At 45.8% G+C, this 20,103-nt stretch overlaps 2 protein-coding genes and 2 non-coding genes across 6 annotated transcripts; all 4 read left to right on the forward strand.

The window, feature by feature from the left end:
- The first annotated feature begins 7,884 nt into the window (after positions 1-7,884).
- LOC120745965 (60S ribosomal protein L10) lies at positions 7,885-11,555 on the forward strand. Its single transcript, XM_040051199.1, has 6 exons — positions 7,885-7,962; positions 8,935-8,993; positions 9,703-9,810; positions 10,704-10,842; positions 10,926-11,088; positions 11,346-11,555. Exons 1-6 carry the CDS (start codon positions 7,940-7,942, stop codon positions 11,499-11,501), a joined length of 648 nt encoding a protein of 215 aa, XP_039907133.1. The 5' UTR covers positions 7,885-7,939; the 3' UTR covers positions 11,502-11,555.
- LOC120745999 lies at positions 9,110-9,242 on the forward strand. Its single transcript, XR_005698747.1, has one exon. It is a non-coding gene; the product is annotated as a small nucleolar RNA SNORA70 (small nucleolar RNA).
- LOC120746000 lies at positions 11,139-11,271 on the forward strand. Its single transcript, XR_005698748.1, has one exon. It is a non-coding gene; the product is annotated as a small nucleolar RNA SNORA70 (small nucleolar RNA).
- Positions 11,556-13,752: 2,197 nt separating the features above from the next.
- On the forward strand, positions 13,753-19,014 carry dnase1l1 (deoxyribonuclease I-like 1). 3 transcript variants are annotated; one of them, XM_040051194.1, is made up of 10 exons: positions 13,753-13,880; positions 15,867-16,025; positions 16,546-16,634; positions 16,955-17,044; positions 17,127-17,239; positions 17,327-17,439; positions 17,524-17,681; positions 17,910-18,006; positions 18,171-18,319; positions 18,780-19,014. In XM_040051194.1, the coding sequence occupies exons 2-10, from the start codon at positions 15,876-15,878 to the stop codon at positions 18,784-18,786; spliced, it is 966 nt and encodes a 321-aa protein (XP_039907128.1). In that variant the 5' UTR covers positions 13,753-13,880; positions 15,867-15,875; the 3' UTR covers positions 18,787-19,014. The 3 variants fall into 3 exon arrangements, with proteins under 3 accessions (XP_039907128.1, XP_039907129.1, XP_039907127.1); XM_040051195.1 differs by lacking the exon at positions 13,753-13,880 and adding an exon at positions 13,894-14,068; XM_040051193.1 differs by lacking the exon at positions 13,753-13,880 and adding an exon at positions 14,075-14,807.
- The last annotated feature ends 1,089 nt before the right edge of the window (positions 19,015-20,103 follow it).

Consider the following 20,103-nt stretch of genomic DNA (forward strand, 5'->3'; position numbering starts at 1 on the left):
CGAGGATACTGGAAGGTGTAACGTTAATATGTTATGGCTAAAAAAATGATTGAATGGAAGGTATGCTAACGACAGACAAACAGAGATGACAATTATAACTACACTGTTATTAAAAATCAAAGACGCTGAGCTTTGTTGGAGAGTGATCTTTAACTAAGATCATGTCTGCAGCTGTTCAGACTGTACACTGTGTGTATGTTACTAAAGTGGCTATGCTAAAATGATGTTTGCTGACTAACTAAAGAAACCAGACTAAAAGCTTCAGACTAACAGCGCTGTGGTAGGTGTGTTTCCTGGGAGGCTCTCTGTAACCTACATTTGGGGTTCAGGATTCAAGCAGACCAATCAGGAGGCTGCTCCTTCGTGAACAGCATGACATCATATGATCTCATTACTGAAGCAGCTGAGCCTGACACACAGACCTGCAGAGACACGACCAGCAGGGAGAGAGAGGCACACATGCAGTACATGGTATGCACTCAGACAGAACCTTTTAACCTCTGCGTTTCTAGAAAGTGCTTTACAATGTGTTTCTCATTCACACACACACACAACAGAGTTTAACATAAACAGCCGAGGTTCAGCGTCCTCCCCAAGCCATGTGGAAAAGAGCCTCTCTATCAGTCTGTATTAGGTTTATAACATACGCTTTACTTCTGTTTACTGAGTTTACTTTTATTTTCAGATTGAGTCAAATAATTTTGGTGCCTTTGCTGTAACGACACATGAATGTACTTGCCATGCGTAGCAGAATGAAAGTGTCAGTAGGGGTGGATATGTCTCAACAGAATTCAGGAGATGTGACTGCAATATGATCAGCCTTTACTTGGAAACGTTACTAAATATGTGTGACAGAGGACGGCGCAGTTACTCTCTCAGCCTGCTTTTCCCTGTGATGCTGGCTGATATGTGAGGCCACCAATGGACAAACATGAAGAACAAACAAGTGATGAGGAAGATGAGCAAGCAGGAGTGAGTCAGATTCATTTGTTTCTGTTTTTCTTGCTCCCAGTCTCTGTAGCAACACTTTGTTTTCACTTCCCAGTCAACAACATGTGGGCATCAAATGCACAATCAGCAGAAATCCCCACTGTTGAGAGCACTGTGTGCCAACCTTTCCTCTGGGGACCATGTGATGCTGATGTGTGGGGTAAACTACCTGCATTCGCAGTAGTAAATGAATAGGCTGTGGGGGGCTATCCCAGCTGCCACAGGGCAATGGGAACTGTACACCCTGAACAGGTCACCAGTTTGTTACAGGGTAAACACACAGAGAAAAACCAGTTCACAATCACGCCTAATTTAGAATCACTAATGAACCTGACCCCACTCGCAAGCTCGACCAGATGGTGGATTCAAACCCAGGACCTTCTTGGATCAGGCAACAGTGCTAACCACCACCGCGCCGTTATGAAGCCTCACATTTAACATTTTTGCATTCTTACAGTTTTTCAAATCCAGTTGTGTATTGAGGGACCCTGCAAACTAAGTGGCTAAATACCCTGATGTGTTATCAGAAACCACACACTTTCACATCCACACTGGAAAATCCCAGCCAACCCGGAGGTTTATCTATCTGTGTGGTTTTATTAGGAAATGGTCCAAAATAGTAATGTACTACATGTAGTGTCTCAAAGATAAATGTTGGGCATTTATCTTACCTTGAGGTCTGAGTGTTGACCTGAGAGCTGAAAGGTTTGAACTTAACAAATCCCAGAAAGTCAGGAACTGAGTGAGACAGTATAACCACGTCATAACCAGCTCTGCCCCTGGATGAATGCAGAGGGGCGAGCAGAAAGGACGAGCCCACAGACGCTAATGTGAAACTGGGCAGTGCATCATCGAGGCAACCTGCTGAGGAGTCAATATTAATCCTTGTTCTTTGTCTGAGCTTAAACATCAGAACAAAGTGATCAAAAGTGGTGTCGAGACTCAGCAAACTGAGCAACTGGCTGAACTTTAACTCACACTGAACCTTTACTGTTCTCATGATCAAACTGACGACACGGACTTGATTCTTGTCCCAAAGGCTATGTGGGTCCTGTGACTGCTGTGTGGTAACTAGGAACTGTTTGCAGCAGAATATGACTGACATGCAAACAAGCACTGAAGCTGAGCCTGAGAACACTTGCTGCTGCATGGAGAAGCCTGCATGGTCAAAGGAGCTTTCAAAGAAAAGCGTCTGGACTTCTTTAAGTTGCTTGAAGACGTTTCACCTCTCATCCGAAAGTATTCAGAAGCCTGCATGCTTTACTCATTTGTGTTAATCGACACATGTCACGGTGCAGCTGCTGCTCAGTGGCAGCAGCCAGCTTTCCTCAGCCTCCTGATAACGGTGAAGGTTTCAGATTTTACGTGACGACACTGAGTGGACCACAGCTCACTTACTGACAGCTGAAAGGTGACCCGCCCACCTCTCATTCTGATGTCTCTCTAATCAAAGGGGCTTGCAAAGAAAAGCGTCTGGACTTCTTTAAGTTGCTTGAAGACGTTTCACCTCTCATCCGAGAAGCTTCTTCAGTTCTAAGGTCAAATGGTGGGGAGTCCCAGATTTAAGCTCCGTGGGAGTTTCCCCCCAAAGAGGGACAAAAGGACCCCCTGATGATCATCTAATCATCTGAGCCAAGGTATGAAAACGGGTGTGGGTCCCAATCAGCCAGGGTTTCGGGTGAGCTCATTGTCAAACCTGGCCCCACCTTATCATGCGATTTCCTGAGGTCAAATGGCCCAGGATGTGAGTGGGCGTTAAGGCGTCTGGGGAGGGAACTCAAAACTGGATTATAGATGGCAGACAGTTGGTGTCGTAAACCACCGCCTCTGTTCAAAGATGGTCGCTCACAGTGGACATAGATGGCTTCTTTTACTCCTCTTTCGAACCATCTGTCCTCTGTCCAAAATGTGAACATTGGCATCCTCGAAAGAGTGTCCTTTATCCTTAGATGCATCCTGAAGAAGCTTCTCAGATGAGAGGTGAAACGTCTTCAAGCAACTTAAAGAAGTCCAGACGCTTCAAAGCTCCTTTGACTATGATGACCTGGATGACTGAGAACCTTCACAGACATATGTCTCTCTAATAGTAACTGTTACCATTATACACCATCATGGTTCCTGGATCCTTGGAGTAACATGTTGCTGTGAAACAAGGCATCACATTCATTATGACATAATCATATAAATACAAACACATAGAGCTTATTCTCAGTAGGAGAAGTGATTCCACTGTGGATTTCTTCTTTGGCCACGGAGTGTTCAGACTGATGAAGAGAATAGATGGCCCAGAGCTCTAGGCAGCACACTCTAACAGATACACCTCCCAGCACATTTCCGTTTTAACATCAGCACACAGTGTGTCACCTACCACACCCTACAGCAGCCACACTGATCAGTGTGTAATTTTGTGTGTGTGTGTGTGTATATTTGTATTGGGCATGTTGTGGGGACATACTTTGTTTTTACACAGTCACACTGTGGGCGCTAAAATCCCTTTTATAGACAAACACCTAGTGGAGTGTTAGAGTGAAGCATGTGGGAGTCAGGGCCAGGGTCGGTTTTTATAAAAGAAGAAGTCGTTCAGTATCTTCTGTAGTGATGGAAACATAACTGTGTCAGTGTGCGAGGGTGTGGTTGGCAGAATGAACAACTCGATAGTGTATTTCTTTATTTGGGTTGCCAAGAGAGCAACATGTAGCCACGAAACCACAGAAAAAGCAATTGTTTTGACAACAGGATTGTTGCCGTCTTCTGCTTGTTGCACAGTCCTCCTTATGTATTCTAATACAAATACACTAATAATTCACTGTATTTCTTCAGACTTTAAGCTTTTTACCTTTGGAGGAGTAGACAGAGAGAATGATCTGACTCTTGTGTCTGAAGATATGAGGCGGGAAACAGCATGAAAACAGAATTCATAGACAGAATATAAAGGACGAGGACGCTGTGGCATCATGTTGGTTTGCATCTGAAGTTCAGTTTGCAGTGTGCAAGCTGCGACTTGCAATGTCCATTGTGGTGAGTGTGGCATCTTTAGCATATCGAAGGAACCATGAGGACTGTTGAATTCAGAAAACTGATTTGCAGTTTGCAAGCAGAGACATTATAGAAGAAACACACAGCACTCAAGGAATCCTGATTTAGAATCAACGGGGAATTCCACAACCGCAGACGGGGGTAGAATTACTCTGAAAGTAAGGTTTAACACGTCCCGTAGCCAAGGTACAAAGTCAGCTTTTAAACATTTGTGTGTTTTTAATCATATGGCACAATCGTCTCCGAAGGAGTCGTAATAATATCTGGAATAATAAGATTAGTTTACTGGTAACTTGGTTGGTCAGTTAGTGGTCAAAGGCTTCACAGACTTCTGAACCTATCAGAACAGCAGTAATTCCTAAAATGACCCAGATTCAGCCAATGAATTTGGTTAAATGTCTGAGTTAGTTCCTCTTGTTGAGATATTTGAATAACATCTGATGCTTTGAAGCAAGTATGCAGTGGTGCCATCAGTGGTACGTTGCACTGGCTTTAGTCTTGAGACACTTCATGAGGTGACAAAGTGGCAACTTTTGAAAAATGAAGCCAGAGCAAAAATTATAGCAGAAATGATCATGCCTACAGCCTGCTCCAAAAAGAAGAAAAAGGATCTCTAGATATTTTCTCTGTTCATCATGGTAAATGGACTAGTATTTATGTAGCACGTTTTACTACAAGCCTCAACACCTCAATCCACGGTGAGGCAGTTTATCTAACGTTCACACTCACACCCACGGGGAGATATTGGTCATGTTGGGGATCAGTTTACCGACCTTCTAATTCATAGATGACCCACAGCTATCCATAGCAGAACAACAGTAGGTTTCATTAATAACTTTCCAAAAGTTTCTCACACATGTGTGTCCACTCTTTAAATTAAATCTGTGCACACAGTTGGCTATTGTCACTGGAAGCATCATTTGCTTTGCATCTCGTTGGAAACTATGCCTCAGTGTGAGAGGCCAGGAGCTTTGTTTCTGGTTGTTAGCACATATGTGCAAACTGATGATTGACCAGCATGGAAGGCAACCTGCTGCTGGCTGTGGTTTCTGTGCATTGTGTGTACACAGAGCTAGCATTAGCAAGTAAGCAAGCTACTGTGATTGATCATGGCAGCTAATGCTTCCTCTTATTAACCTCCTTGTTGGCCAGCTTTGATGCAAAACATGTTTTTGATAAGCCTGTTAGCATGTTAGCAAGAAAAGCCTCACTAACATGCTAATGAGATAGAAAGGATATCAGCTAGCACTTTCAAATTAGCATCTATGAGAAATCAGACTTTCAGATACTAATGGGAGCGAAGGCCGATGCTGGCATATGAACAGCCTGTTTAACTCACAAACATCATCTGTGGGTAATACAAAGAGTCGTCTTAGAACAGGACCATCAGTTGTATCAGTACTTGTACTAAAACAGAAGCACCTTTTTTATTTTGCAACCTGGGATGCCTTAAAGCCTGAAAACGACTGGTCTATTTCTGTTACAGTGTGTGTGTGTGTCTGTCATTTGTCACCAGAACGGGCACATACTGTAGCACCATTTTTGGTCCTTGCTCCTTTTCCATTGTCCCGCCGTCATCACTGGCCTTGAGCTCCGCCAGAGTCAGGAGCAAATTCAGACAAAACAGAAGCAACATACAAGATAGAGAACTCATAGCTGACCTTCACACAAGGCTATAGGGGGATGTCAGAAAGAGTTCATGGGCGTTTTTGAAAGAGTCACAAGGGAGTGGCAGTGTTTTGCCACTTCCTAAATACATCTACTTGCAAAAGGATAAAACTTTAACAAACGCCGTGTGCACATGATGAGTCAGGAATCTCACAGGCATGTGATAATGCCTGTACTAGCCTGTACGAGCCAGACCCAAGCATGACCAACCTTCAGCTGGTCCTGCACTGCTGAACACTCCTTGTTATGTCGAGTTATGTTGGAGTAAGACGAAAGCTCGGATTCCTCACATGCTTCAGCAACAGAACATTTGTTCTCTATTAACAAAACTTCAGATATGAGCTCATTGTTCCTTTTAGGAATTAGCCAAAGAAGGGTACAGTGAAGGAGACTCGAGACATATGGTATGATAGCGCCCCCTATTGGCCAACCGGCGGAATGGCCTTGGAACGTGCTGATTTTCACTACACACTGAGTTAACAGAATTACTGTTGCAGGTAAAGGACATGCACGCCTTTTCACTGCTGATACATGTAAATATATAATCTGTCTAGTTTTGTTAGTGCCGTGGATGTGATGTTGCACAGCTTCACTGGAAATGAAAACAGTTATTCCACTCTGTAGGTAAGTCTGTGACCTACTCACTGGCTGTGTTTACATTTAGATTTACTTCTGAATAAGTTTGAGATATTAACTGAAAATTTTTAACTTATGAATTGCAAGAAAACATTTGTTCAGTGGCAAAAAAGTAAGTGAAAAAGTTGTAAGCTGTAGTTACTGACACTGGAAAGAATGCGTGTGAATGTGAGTGCCAGTGGTTGTCTGTTGACACACTGGCCACCTGTCCAGGTCTACCCTGCCTCTCGCCCTAACACAGCTGGGATAGGCCCCCGTCCAGCTATCTCTGGATCTCCCCAGACTGTGTGCTGCTAAAATGGTTCCCCAGACACTGAGGCTGTGCCTGGGGCCTACCCAGACAACTTAGTGGCCCTAGCCAACTCTGGAACCCTGGAGGTCCTAAAACTAATGTAGCCTCCAGACTGCCACGGACCCAGAGGCCACTCCAGTGGTCCCCCAACAGCCGCCCAGCCTGCTGCGGATCCAGAGGCCGCTCCAGTGGTCCCCCAACAGCTGGGCCTGCCTCTGGATCCGGAGGCTGCCACAGCCTGCCCTGGATGCAGTGGCTGCCCCAGAGGCCACCTCAGGCTGTCACGGATCCAGAGGCTGCCCCAGGCTGCCGCAAACCTGGAGGCCGCCCCAGCCTGCTGCAGCCCCCAGAGGCCGCTCCAGTGGTGCCCCAACAGCCGCCCCAGCCGGAGGCCGCCCCAGGTTGCCACGGAGCCTTTGCTAATTTCGTTTCTGTGCCAGCCTCAGACAGTATGTTTTCTGTTTCTGCCAGGTCTCCAGAAACCTGATCTGTGTGCTTCCCAGTTCTCCAGGGCTGGGCCTTGTGTTTCCCAGCCAGCTTATTCAAAGACAGTTTAAATACTAAGAGTAGCAGAGTAACACTGTCAGACTTCCTTGAGACTTTTGCCCTGTATTTTGAATTTGATGGCAGCAACATTTGAGAAAAAGTTTGCTACTGTGTAGCGTCTCCTCTTCTTCTAACAAAAGTCAGCAAATGTCTGTGAACTGAGATCAGCTGCTAGACTTTTGGAAGAGGACCAAACTGATACCAAGTCAGACAATAGGCTGTGATCCTAAAAATATTATATTTTCTCTGAGCACAGATACATTTCTTGTTTAATCCTAATGTAATGTATTCCTGGCCTGTAAATCTTCTCTGATTCCATTTTAAATGAGTCTGGGCTCAGAGAAGATTTACAGTATGTTCTACTAAATAAAATTATGTTTGAATTAAATGTAGCTAACCCGCCTCATTGACGTTGCATACAACTACACTTCCCAGCATTCACTTGGTGTTCGTTAACAGCCCTTAAATGAATTTTTACAACTGTGTTTTTAAATAAAATCCATATAGTAATCATTTATTGTTGTAATAAAACTACGCTGAAGCAAAAATAACGCGTACATGAATATAAAAATTTCCCTCGTGAACCATTCTGTCCATATGACAAAGCGGAAGTGACGTCTTCTTCCTTTCCTCCATTAGGTGAGTGCGTGGTGAGGTCGCGTTTTCTTCGGCTCTCCATCATACCGGTTAATTTAAAGCTATTTTTGACTTATTTTTGTCCAGATTAAGCTTAGTAACTTGTTTTTATTCGTTAATTTCCAGATTGCAACCATGGGCCGCCGACCAGCCCGCTGGTAAGTCATTTTCTGACCCCGTTTGAGCGAAGGGCCGAGCGAGTGTTTCAGAGGAAAATGGCAGCGGCTCCTGCTCGGCGCCATGTGCACGGCGCTGGCCTGCCCCCGGGCCTGAGGAATAAGAATAAAAATAATAATATGTGCTATAAAACCCGGCGTTTCTGTCGTCCTACACTGTGAACTCCATTTAAATGTTGTGTTCACAACGAGCGCCGTAAAGCAGTCCGTTCACGGGGCACGCTAGCACGGTGCGATAACATTACAAGCTAAATGCTACTACTTTCAGCCCCAGCCAGAGTCTGTTTGAAGCCGTGAAGAGACTTAAAAGCTCCGAGTCACAGCTTATTGTGGTATAAAATAATTCCGTCCCCAAATATTCTGACCCTGTTATAAGCCCACGAAGGTCACCTGACTGTGAGAGTCCTCACTGCGCGGTTTCTTTTATAAATAAATTGTTGGTTTTGATTTAACGTCTGTAAAACAGGAAATGTCCTGATCGTCGGTATGAATCAGTTTGTGTTACTGACTCAAGGATAGGCTGCCCTATGTTTTCCTGTTTGTCCTGCTTTAAAACACCCGCTGGGACAAGACCCTTTTATATTTAGCTGTTAGTTTTAAATAGACGTGGTTGGGGTCAGACACACGTTGTTGCTATGCTTCAAACAGGTTTTGCTGATGAACAATCAGATAAAAGGGATAATTGTCGTTTTTTGAAGAATACTTGGCTACAGCAGTCTCACAGTCCCTGACAGGTCAGACATCACAGGATAAATGTGTATCTGAACAGACTCTGGCTGTTTTAGTTTTTGTCTCGTCTTTCCTGCTCTGACATCATAAACTCTGTGATTACAGTCAATCAGATGGTGTTACAGCATGTGATTGATGTGGTCCAGCGTGCTGGCTGAAGGGTTGTTGGATTGTCCACCTCTTACACTAAGATTCAGTGTTGGTGACGTGTGTTTCCTCTCACAGCTACAGGTACTGCAAGAACAAGCCGTACCCCAAGTCCCGCTTCTGCAGGGGTGTGCCTGGTACGTTCTCTCTCCATGTTTCCTGTTTCAGTCTGTAACACTTCAGTGGGACCATGTTCAGGTGACATCACGGTCACCCCTCTGGACCGAACTCTCACAGTGGGCTGCTGTGAGTTCTGCAGCTTATTAAGCCGACCAGTCTCGCTGTGGTGCGGTTCTGGTGTGCAAAGGCTGCAGACACTGACTCTTTGGTTGTGTATGTCCTCAGCTGGGAGGTGCTGAGTGCTTTAAGGGACCACTGAGACAAAATGCTGCTGTGTGGCTCACAATTACTTAGTTGGTCATCACTGTTTCCTTTTTAAAGCTGCTTTTCCATTGGTACCTACTCAGATCGGCTCAGCACGGTTTTCCATTAGGTCATAGTAGTACCTGCTTGGCCCGGGTTTCAAACGATCCGAGCAGGCACTAAAATGTGATGTCATCAGACTGCAGGCCGCCGATTGGCTGGTCAGTAGCATCACAAGAGCGTCTCGTTCCCCGGGTCTGACGACGTGCCACAGGCCGAGCAGCAGGTATGTTCTCCACGTCCACCTTTGTTGGAGTGTCCGTGTCACACGTTTATTCGGGATGTGTTGCTATGACGACAGCCGCGCATTAGGCGACTCCAGTCGATCCGAGTAGGCGCTGATGGAAAAGCCCATGAGTTGGTCTCGCTGATGCAGACGTGTGAGTTTCAGTGTTCTTATCCTTCCTCTTCTGTTCTCATCAGACCCCAAGATCAGGATCTTTGACCTGGGCAGGAAGAAGGCCAAGGTGGACGAGTTCCCCCTGTGCGGCCACATGGTCTCTGATGAGTACGAGCAGCTGTCATCAGAAGGTGAGGAGACCAGGAGCCACGACTAACACACCTGTTGGTAACGTGTGTGCTTCTTTGTAGGAGCACACTTTGGCCCGTGAGTGCAGTTTACTGATAAAGACAGTGAGACGATGGCCTCTGTGGTTAAAAGACCAGGTTGCTTTAAATGTTTTGTTAGAGGTGTTATAGCTGAATGAGCCAGTCTCGTTTTCCAGTTTAGATCACTGGCTGTTCCCAGTGTTTGTTCGGGGGGGGGGGTACTGATTACTACTGTGGGAAACTATTGTATAGCTGTGAGATGTTTGTAACCTAACGTAACAGCTTGTATATTAAATATAAAAACTATCCTAGTATACAGCACACACACTCTCTGCAAGCTTTAAAGCTGCTCCATAAAGACTCGTGTATATGAGGAATGAGCCAGTTAAACTGGGCCACAGCTGCTTACTGGCACCAGGAACGTTAGACTGGGCTCGTCACAGGTTCAGTGCATTAGGCAGATAGACTTGGTGCTAATGTGTGACTCGTCTGTGGAGGGTCTGCTGTATCACAGTGGCTAACAGGAGGAAGGCTGCTCAGCCACACCCTGAGCACGTTACTCAGTAAGGAAGCATGCACTGCTGCCTGCATGAGTACGTTACTGTTAGAGGATGCACTGAGCCTGGTAGCTGCAGTGTTGGGTCTTAGGGGAAAGTAAAGGTTCCAGGTTAGAACAGTAAAGTTTGTCTTGACTGCGTTCGAGTCCTGGGTTCAGAGAGACGTCAGAGCACAGCTCTCACTCGTGTGATTACCTCAGTAAGCCCCTCCTCCTCAGTTTGTCTGGCTCGTGTTAATGCTGCAGTCAGTCAGGGTTGTTGGCAAACACAAACAGCGGTGCCTATAACTTCATGCATGTTGTGCTTCAACCCCTGTAGCTCTGGAAGCTGCCCGTATCTGTGCTAACAAGTACATGGTGAAGACCTGCGGTAAGGACGGTTTCCACATCCGCATGCGTCTGCACCCCTTCCACGTCATCCGCATCAACAAAATGTTGTCCTGTGCTGGAGCTGACAGGTGAGAGGCTGACTGACCCGTAGCCCTGCTGCACTGAGCGCAGTCTGGCTCATCCTGTAATCCTCTTGTTTTGTGTCGGGCAGGCTCCAGACTGGAATGCGTGGTGCTTTTGGTAAACCCCAGGGCACCGTGGCCCGCGTGCACATCGGTCAGGTGATCATGTCCGTGCGTACCAAGGCCCAAAACAAGGAGCACGTGGTGGAGGCTCTGCGCAGAGCCAAGTTCAAGTTCCCTGGTCGTCAGAAGGTAAACGCTCCCAAAGCTCCTGCTGTAATAAATGTAAAGTGACATGAGTCCTGCAGCTTATTAAGCCGACCGGTCTCGCTGTGGTGCGGTTCTGGTGTGCAAAGGCTGCAGACACTGATTCTTTGGTTGTGTATGTCCTCAGCTGGGAGGTGCTGGGTGCTTTAAGGGACCACTGAGACAAAATGTGTCTTCATCAGGGGCTTAGTGTAAGTAAGTGTACTGAAAGGCTGAACCCATGTCTGTGCTCTCGCCCTCAGATCCACATTTCCAAGAAGTACGGCTTCACCAAGTTCAACGCCTGTGACTTTGATGACATGATGGCCGAGAAGCGTCTGATTCCTGATGGCTGTGGGGTCAAATACATCCCCAACAGAGGCCCTCTGGCCCGCTGGAGGGCCCTGCACGCAGTCTGAGGCTGCTCTCTGTGCCCACATAATCAATAAAGATGGCTTTGATTACAAAAGTGATGAGGTCGTGGCTTTGTCTTCATTGAACATGAAATCGCATATCAAGTCTGGGGGAGGTTTTCTAACGTGGTGTCCAGTTGCACTTGAGACTGGACACATTAATCTTACCACAGGTGTTAGGAGTTATACTGAAGTGTGAGCAGTGTGTGTGAGGATCGTTACAGATCCTAACCTCTATAACTGCATACAGTCCCACACTAACAGCTGATGGTCTCCTTCATGGGGCTCAAAGTATTCAGCCTTTAATTCTGTTAATTTACAGCTGAGGAAACACTGAACACGCTTTGGACTGTAAAGGTAACACGCTGAAAGCCTCGTCTGTCTTCTGTGCTGTCCCACAAATGACATGAACAGGTATCCACATTCATTGATACTGAACACAGGTGGATGTTACCTTCTGACAGGTAACAGTCACGTGGAGCTGCAGCTGTACTGTAAACACCAGTTTAACCAAAATAAGAACGAAGTTGTAACATTAAAGAACAGCGGCTCAGTAGGATGAGTGCTCTGCAGTGATCAGACCTGTGACGTGTCCATGCTCTCAGCTCAGTTTGACTTGTTGCTGCGTTTCAGGTAAAGAGCTTTAAATGAACTTGCGTCTGTGTTCTTATTGACGAGCTGCTGAAGCATCGGGAACAGCTGACAGCTAAACGTGTTGGCAAATCAGGATTAGAAGATAATCAAACACATTATTGCTGCCACCGCTGTGGTTAACTTAGGGATATAATGTCCAGTAGGTGGAGCTACTGTTTGTTTTTAAGGAGACCAAATGAAGGTCCTGGTTCAGCGTCTGCAGCTCCCACCATAGCACCAGCTGTACTGCTGTATGTAGTTCAGTGCTCACTGTTGCGCTTCTCGTGGGACATTTCTGTGAGAAACAGTTTTTGCAGCACGTTTGGAGTCCGTAACGTTTGTTTTCATCCATCTGTTTGGCACCGGTGTGTCCCTGCTTCATCCAGGCCGACCTGTCCGCTGGAGACAGGAGGACAGTCTGCACGTTCTCCCGTGTTTTCCTGGCTGGCTTCCTCCCACGGTCCAGAGACATCTGTTAGTGGGTGGGGCTAACTGGTGAATCTAGATTTCCTGTTGGAATCACTGGCAAGAAGATTACAAAGAAATGAAATCTAGTATGAAAGTTTGGACAGCGGTGGGAGTGGACACTTCATTGCATTCAGGTGATGGCTGGTTTCACCTGTGTCTTTGTATGCCACAGCGTAGCTTGTGCCAGGTGTTGGACGCTGGCTGTGAGACACAGTTCACAGGTCCGGACTTGTGAGTGGGAGGACACCGTGTGATTATTCCACAGCTGGAACGGCAGCGCTCTTGATGACATCACAGCTCACCTGGTCTCAACCCCACTGTGTTTTTATTGCCACCTCCTCCGTTAATTTCACAGATGAATACAAAACTATTTCCAATAATACGCCTCAGTACTAGATTTCTTTTTTTAAAGTGTTTTAAGCTCTTGGGGGTGGGGGTGGGGGGTGTTTTTAAGGACCACTGATGTGAAACTGGTTCGTTCATCTGTTTCCTTTGCCGTGCATACACCGTGCATACACCCCCATGCTGAAATAAATACAGAATAAACACCGTGTAATGTTTTAATAACGTGTGCGTGCATGTCGAGGACCTACAGCAGCCTGTAATCTCCTCCATGCTCCTGAAGGTGGCAGTGACATTTCTGAGGAGCTCGCCTACCTGTGCGACCTGTGGAGGCTCCAGGTGTCATCCCAGATTCCCAGCAGGACACTGATCCGAGTTAGAAACGCTGAGGAGTGAACCACGTCAGGTGCCTCCACCTGTAAAGCTGTTCCTGTTTCAGGTTCCTCAGTGTTGCCCGCTGCTGTTAGTTTAACAGCCCTTTCTGCTAACTGACCAGATCAATATCTCTGAAGTGTAACTGACACGGTCCTAAGCTCTGATGAACAAGTCTTCTTTGAATGTTTTGGAGCAGTGTACACGTCTTTAACCTGCAGGCTGTCTTAAACTTCCCACACCTGATCTGTTCATCTGTGGACTGTTTCACTTGCCTTTTGCCTCCTCACAGTAAATACTTAAGTCATATATGTGTAACCAGGCAGGTTTGTGGTGTTTGTGGTTTTTTACTTTGAAGTATTCAAATGTTAATGTCTGCAATGATTTTCCTGATAAAGACTTGATCTCTGACAAACAGAAGAAAGTTTTTCACAGCAGCAGATCTCCTGCTGCTTCCTCCTTGTAGTCCCTCCTACAGGAAACAGAGTGGCGGGGGTAGCTTTGAGTTTCAGTCGAGAGACAGGAGTAAGAAGTGAACACACCCTACAAGTCCAAGAAGTCCCAGAGCTGGTAAGCTGTAGTTTGACGACCCACAGAAGGAGCGAGCGACGGAAAAGCCGTCTCAGTGGAGCGTGTGACCTGTAATCTGCTGCTGTGTGTTTATGACTACAGAGCTGCACAGAGCTGCACTCTCCTACACGCTCAGCTGTGTGTCTGGGTTCAAGACCTGACAGCTGGAGCTCACATTACAGCAGCTGGTACAGCCTGCTACACACACGCTGTAGTTTCATGTGTTGTGCTGAAAGTAGACGTGTAACAGCTTTAGAGCTAACAGAGCTGAACTAGAGTCATTTCTCCATGTTTCCCATGACGTCAGGATCATTCCTGCGATGGTCACTGCTCCGTGTTTTCTGTTTGATTTTAGGATTTTATCATCTTGTTTTCTGGAGTTTCGCTTCTTGTTTCCCACGTTAGTTTCAGATGTGTGCCGTGGGTTTTCCATGATTGTTTCCGTGTGTCCTGTTTCATACTGACTGGACTGTTATGCTTGTTTGTTTTCCTTCATATTTCTCCTGTTTGGGTTTCTGGACGTTGTTCTCCAGGCCCTGAGGAAATGATGTGGTTACAATCGCTGCAGGACACTAAGAGCAGTGACAGACTGAAGTAACTGAACACCGTGGTCTTCCTGTCAGGGACTCATCAGTCCACAGATGTTTGCCCTCTTGATGTGATTGCACTCATTAATGCAAAACATCTGTGGCTGAGGGGGGACCTTGGACAGACCTGGACTAGTTTGGTTTCCTGAAGACGTGTCAGCTCTATCTTCAGCTCTAAGAACCCGAGTGGATTTGTCCCTTAAGAGGAACCACTACTGATCATGTGCATCATCTCGTGAGCCAAAGTGTGAATGTGTGGGTCATCATCAGCAGGGGTTTCGGGTGAAACCATCGTGACCAACAGACTGAAAGCTAACTGGCTATGTTATTTTGTCTGAAAGTAAATATGAGTGGACATTTTTTAATGAACACACTATTAGTTATTTATGTGAGAACATTTTTAAGGGGCTGAAATGGTAACAAATTTAAGAAACACAGACAGAGGACACGGAGCAAACATCATCTCTGTGGGCAACAAGTGTTTACATGTGGACAGGTTTTATACATACAAATGATTTAACTCAATTTGACCCTTTTTATGCTAGTGGGTTTTAAATAGATAATGATGCAGGGCAGCACGGTGGTGCCGGGGTTAGCACTGTTGCCTCACCAGCAGAAGGCCCTGGGTGGCAGTCCATCATCTGACCGAGGTCGCTGTGTGTTCTAGCTGTGCCTTCCTGGGTTCCCTCTGGCTCGCTCAGTCCAAAGACATGCAGCTTTAGCTTAACTGGAGACTGTAAATTGCCCATAGAACGGGTAAATGTGAGCCTCTGCATTGGCCCTGTGACAGGGTGGTGACATGTTCAGGGTGGACCTCCCCCTCCCAGGTCACCTGACCTTAGATAAGGGGAAGAACAAATATGTGGTTCCTGTCTAAGATTTATGCTAAAGCTATTGTTGGTCGTCAGGAGGAATTGGAGAAGTGAATAATTTTAATTTCACAAGAAACAGGAAGAAACAGGAAGTTTCACTGCTGAGTCAAACCACGAGAAACAGGAATAATCACAGTTCATGTTTACGCACAAACAACAACAACAGCCATTAGATTTGTGCTGGTTTGCTGTTTACTTCTTTTTATCAATTAAAATCATTCAAATTAAAAACCTTTTAGTTATACAACCCCAGCTCCAAAAATGTTGTTCCCAAATCAAACAAATGGTGAAACACCATTAGAGGAAAATATTCTGGATTTGATGGCAGCAACAAACTCCCGTCTTCTTTGCACCATCAGAGATGCAGTGGTCTGTCTCCTCTTTAGTCCACGTCTCAGTTATGTTGACATCAAAGCTTCCATCAAAAGTGTTTTTTTAAACACCAAACAAAGCTGAATTTGTCCCGTAGCAGCCCTCAGCTCATGTGTTTCATCATGTTTCTCGATGGGGACTGTGCTTCCTTCCAGCTGTGGGCCATGAGTCTGTCTCTCCTCCTGCTGCTCGCCGTCCTCGTGGATGTGACCGATACTAAAGCTGGTTCCGATTTTAGGATCTGTGCCTTCAACACACAACACTTTGGTGAATCCAAGTCGAAGAAGAGTGACGTTATGGGGACTCTTGCCAGGGTAAGGTAAAAAGAAAGACTGGGTAAGAGTGCTTGTGTTCTTGCATTTGGCTCAAACAGCTGAGGGACAGTGTCGTGGTTCTTTAGTGGACGATAGTCACTACATGGCTGTAGCTGGTGGGGCCACTAACAAACTGACAGAATTACTCAGTGAATCAGTAAAAATGATTTGTTTAGAGAAACTTGTTTCCTGTTTGAAAATTTGTTCACCACATTGTGAAATTAACCAAAGCAACCAAACAAAGGCTATGAAGACACTTCCATGCATTATCATTTAGCACCACAAGGTGGCGCAGAGTCAATGCCAACGCTTTCCTTACTACATCAGTCGGAATGAACACGTTCTAATTTGTGCGGTGGTCTGGGAAAAGGACCAAAAAGAACAAATATAACAAATATTTTTAGGGATGCAGGACATTTTTATTTTATTGCAGGTGACCAGTGGGACGAATAATGAGTGGCTCCTCTGTGTGCCCCACTCCCACTCACCTTTTCATGGCTGTGCTGTGTCTCCATTTCAGATCATCACACGCTGTGATGTGTGTTTGCTCCAGGAAGTGAGAGACAGTAGAGGAAAAGCTTTACCACTGCTGCTCGACTCCCTAAAACGGTGATTATTCATTCGCTTCCACACACACACACACACACACACACACACACACACACACGCACACACATACCAACACACACACACACGCGCACACACACGCTCACACACACACACACACACACACCCACCCACAGATACCCACACAGACACCCACACACAGACCCACCCCCACAGACACCCACACACACCCACAGACACCCACAGACACATGTTATTGCATAAGTTTGGAGGTGAGTGGTTTGGACTCTAAATGCTCAAACTTAGCGACTGACACATGCAGTGACTGCATCCCCGTCCCATCTGTGCTGTTTCACCCTCAGGTTTGACACCAAGTATAAATATGAGACTGTGGCCAGTGAGAGACTGGGCAGGTCTGAGACATACCAGGAGCAGTACGTGTTTGTGTACAGGTGAGCTACACCTCTGTGCAGAGGACATCTAAGTGCAGGTATAGTGACGGAGTCTGGCTTCACTGAACCTGAATGTGTTCAGGAAGGAGACGGTGAGGGTCACGGACCAGCATCAGTACCCTGATAATAAACCAGGAGACGTCGACGCTTTCTCCAGAGAGCCGTTTGCTGTCCGCTTCAGAGCGGACCGCACAGGTCGGTCCCCGATGCTTCCCTGTGACAGAATGGAAATATTGGTGCTGTTGGATGGATTCTCCCTCTAACCCTCATTTCCATCCTCAGCTATAAAGGAGTTTGTTCTCATACCTCAGCACACCACGCCCTCCAACACCACCAAGGAGCTCGATGCCCTCTATGATGTTCTACAGCATGTGAGAAACATGTGGAAAACTGAGGTAAAGACTATTTTGGCATTCATCAAACAGACAAGAAGTCAATACCACAGGTGTACATGGTGACCGCTGTGCTGTAATGGGCAGAATGTGATGCTTCTTGGAGACTTTAATGCGGGCTGTGGCTACCTCGCTAAGAAGAACAGGAAGAATGTGCGCCTAATCACAGACACGAATCTTATTTGGCTCATCCCAGACGACGCTGACACCACCGTGCGATCGACCACATCCTGCCCCTACGACAGGTAAACGCACAAAGCTTTGATTCAGGAGAGTTCCCAAGATTTTAGGATCCCTGGAACTTTTCAAGAAACAAAGTTTCCTTTGATAAAAAAGGTGCGTTGTTGTTGTTGTTTACTGCAGCTGATATGCAATATGTAAATGTAAGCAGACTATAGCAGACTTAAATGTGACCGTGTGAATGAAATAAGAGACATGAGTAAATGTGTGCTGCTCTCTGCTTGTGCCAACAGGATTGTTGTGAATGGGGAAACCTTTCACAGAGCCATCGTGCCTGCTTCAGCCAAACCGTTTAACTTTCAAGAGGAATACGGACTGACGGAGGAGCAGGTAACAGTCCACGCTCTGCATGTCTGTACCAGTGTGTGTGGACTGTACAGAAACACACACCTACAGAGTGTGTTAAACACGGTGTGCTGTGATTTTGTTACTGAAACAGATCAAACTCTGTTCATTTGTTGACATTGGCTGTTCTTCCTGTGTTTTTTATTCAGGCGCTGGATGTCAGCGACCATTACCCGGTGGAGGTCCTGCTAAAGGTCAAGGATTCCAGAGCCTTTCTTGGGGGCTCATCTATTACCAGTGGAAACCAGTTTATGACTTTGTTTGTCCTAAGCCATGTTGCCTTTCAAATATTGACAAGGTAGTTAAATAATAAACCTCGAGGATGAGATAGGTCTGTGTTATAGCCAAGTTCATGAACTGATGAGAACATGCGGAGCTGAACTTTCCAAATATCCCTGATGTTGGTCTGCAGGTTAAAAAAGATAAAATTACACAACTATTTACCTTCAACAATATGGCTTTGACTGCAGTGTACAATGGCCGAGCTGTGTGTGGATGTGTATGCGTGACTTCAGTGTTAGGCTGCAGATTCGCTCAGTTTATGGCAGCTGGACCCAAAGTGTTCAAAGATCAAATACACATGATTTCATCCACAGCACACAAAACTGTACACACAACTGACAATGAAAGTTTCTCACCTGATGTAAATATTTGTGAGTGTGTTTATGGTGTAAAAATCATCTGAGGCCAGGTTTGTTTTCAGTGCAGAGGTATGTGTAAACTTCACGTTTCGCTGTTTTCTGTTTGTTTTTTTTCAGCCTTTAGTGCGACAGGACAGAAAGACGAGGAGTAAGACACGCGGCTCACGGCTGCAGGCTCGATTCAAACACAGGCCTAAAGGCCGTAAACTTTAGTGTGTTCCCAGGATGAGCAGGGGAGTTTCTAAATACGATCGAGGACACGCTAACCTCCTTTCCTTTCTTGTTTCTGATTGGACAGCCAAATTGGACTTTTCTGCTCCTGCACACACTATTAAACTATCATTGATTCCCATTATTGTGTCATGACCAGCTTCTTGAGATGTCTTCATGGACAGTTTGCAGATCATCATGTGTCAGACTGGACACTGTGGACGACTGCTCTGTGGGCTTAGATCCTGCCTGTGTTCATACTTAGTGTCAGAATCCTCGGCTGTGCAGCAGAAGACTGTTTGACGAATTCTGAGTGAGAAGTTTGCAACAGAGGTGCATAGCTTTGGTCTGCGTACAGAGAGTGTCGGTATGTGCTGCTGCTGCTGCTCTGATCGTCCACACGTCGGCCACAGAGACAAAGTGAAAAAAGTGTGAAAACCTGAAAACTGTAACAGCCGTTCGCACTTTTCTTATTTGTTTGACCGTCTTTGATGTTTTCACACTTCCTGCTGAACTCCGCTCCTTTCCCAATCGATCAGTATTAGACAGACACAGTGTGTCATACACGCCGAGCACAACCCAAACAGACATGCTTCATTTTTCTTGCTTAATATACGAACAGTCTTTGTTTTATTGCAGCTACAGAGCTTGTCGTTTGTTACTCTGACATGAAAGTGTTGGCGCTACATGAATGTGAAGTCGTAACTCTGATAGACCCTCACCATCATGTTGTACTGAAGCACTCTCTCTCTAAATCACACGTGCAAAATAACAACAGCAATCCCAGGCTGTGGGAACGTACACGTCATATAAGGTCACACCACGATGTCTGTAATCATGGAACAAAGGAGAAGTGTCCACAAACCCACTGTGTGCGTCACCTCATCCTCGGTCTGTGTTACTTTACAGTGGAACAGACACTCATATTACAGTAAGAGCACATATTATAACAACAGTAGTAACAATGTTTCAGACTGTATCTTTTGAGCCTTGCGGGTCGTTGTACTCATCCTGCTCTCTTCTCTCTCTCCTCTTTTGAGCACCATTTTCTCTTTGCTCACTCAACATGAAATAAAATGCTGCTGTGCTGTTTAACTCTATAAGACAAAACTGTCGCATGGTTGACGTCAGCAGGTCTGCAGGGATTTAGCCAAATTCTCAGGCAAAATTCTTTGAGGATCTAATTGTTTGAGGACCAGGCAGCAAGTTCAGAAGGTACCAGTACTATATT

Source organism: Simochromis diagramma, unplaced genomic scaffold, assembly GCF_900408965.1.
Source record: "Simochromis diagramma unplaced genomic scaffold, fSimDia1.1 OVJJ01000644.1, whole genome shotgun sequence".
Taxonomy (NCBI): domain Eukaryota; kingdom Metazoa; phylum Chordata; class Actinopteri; order Cichliformes; family Cichlidae; genus Simochromis; species Simochromis diagramma.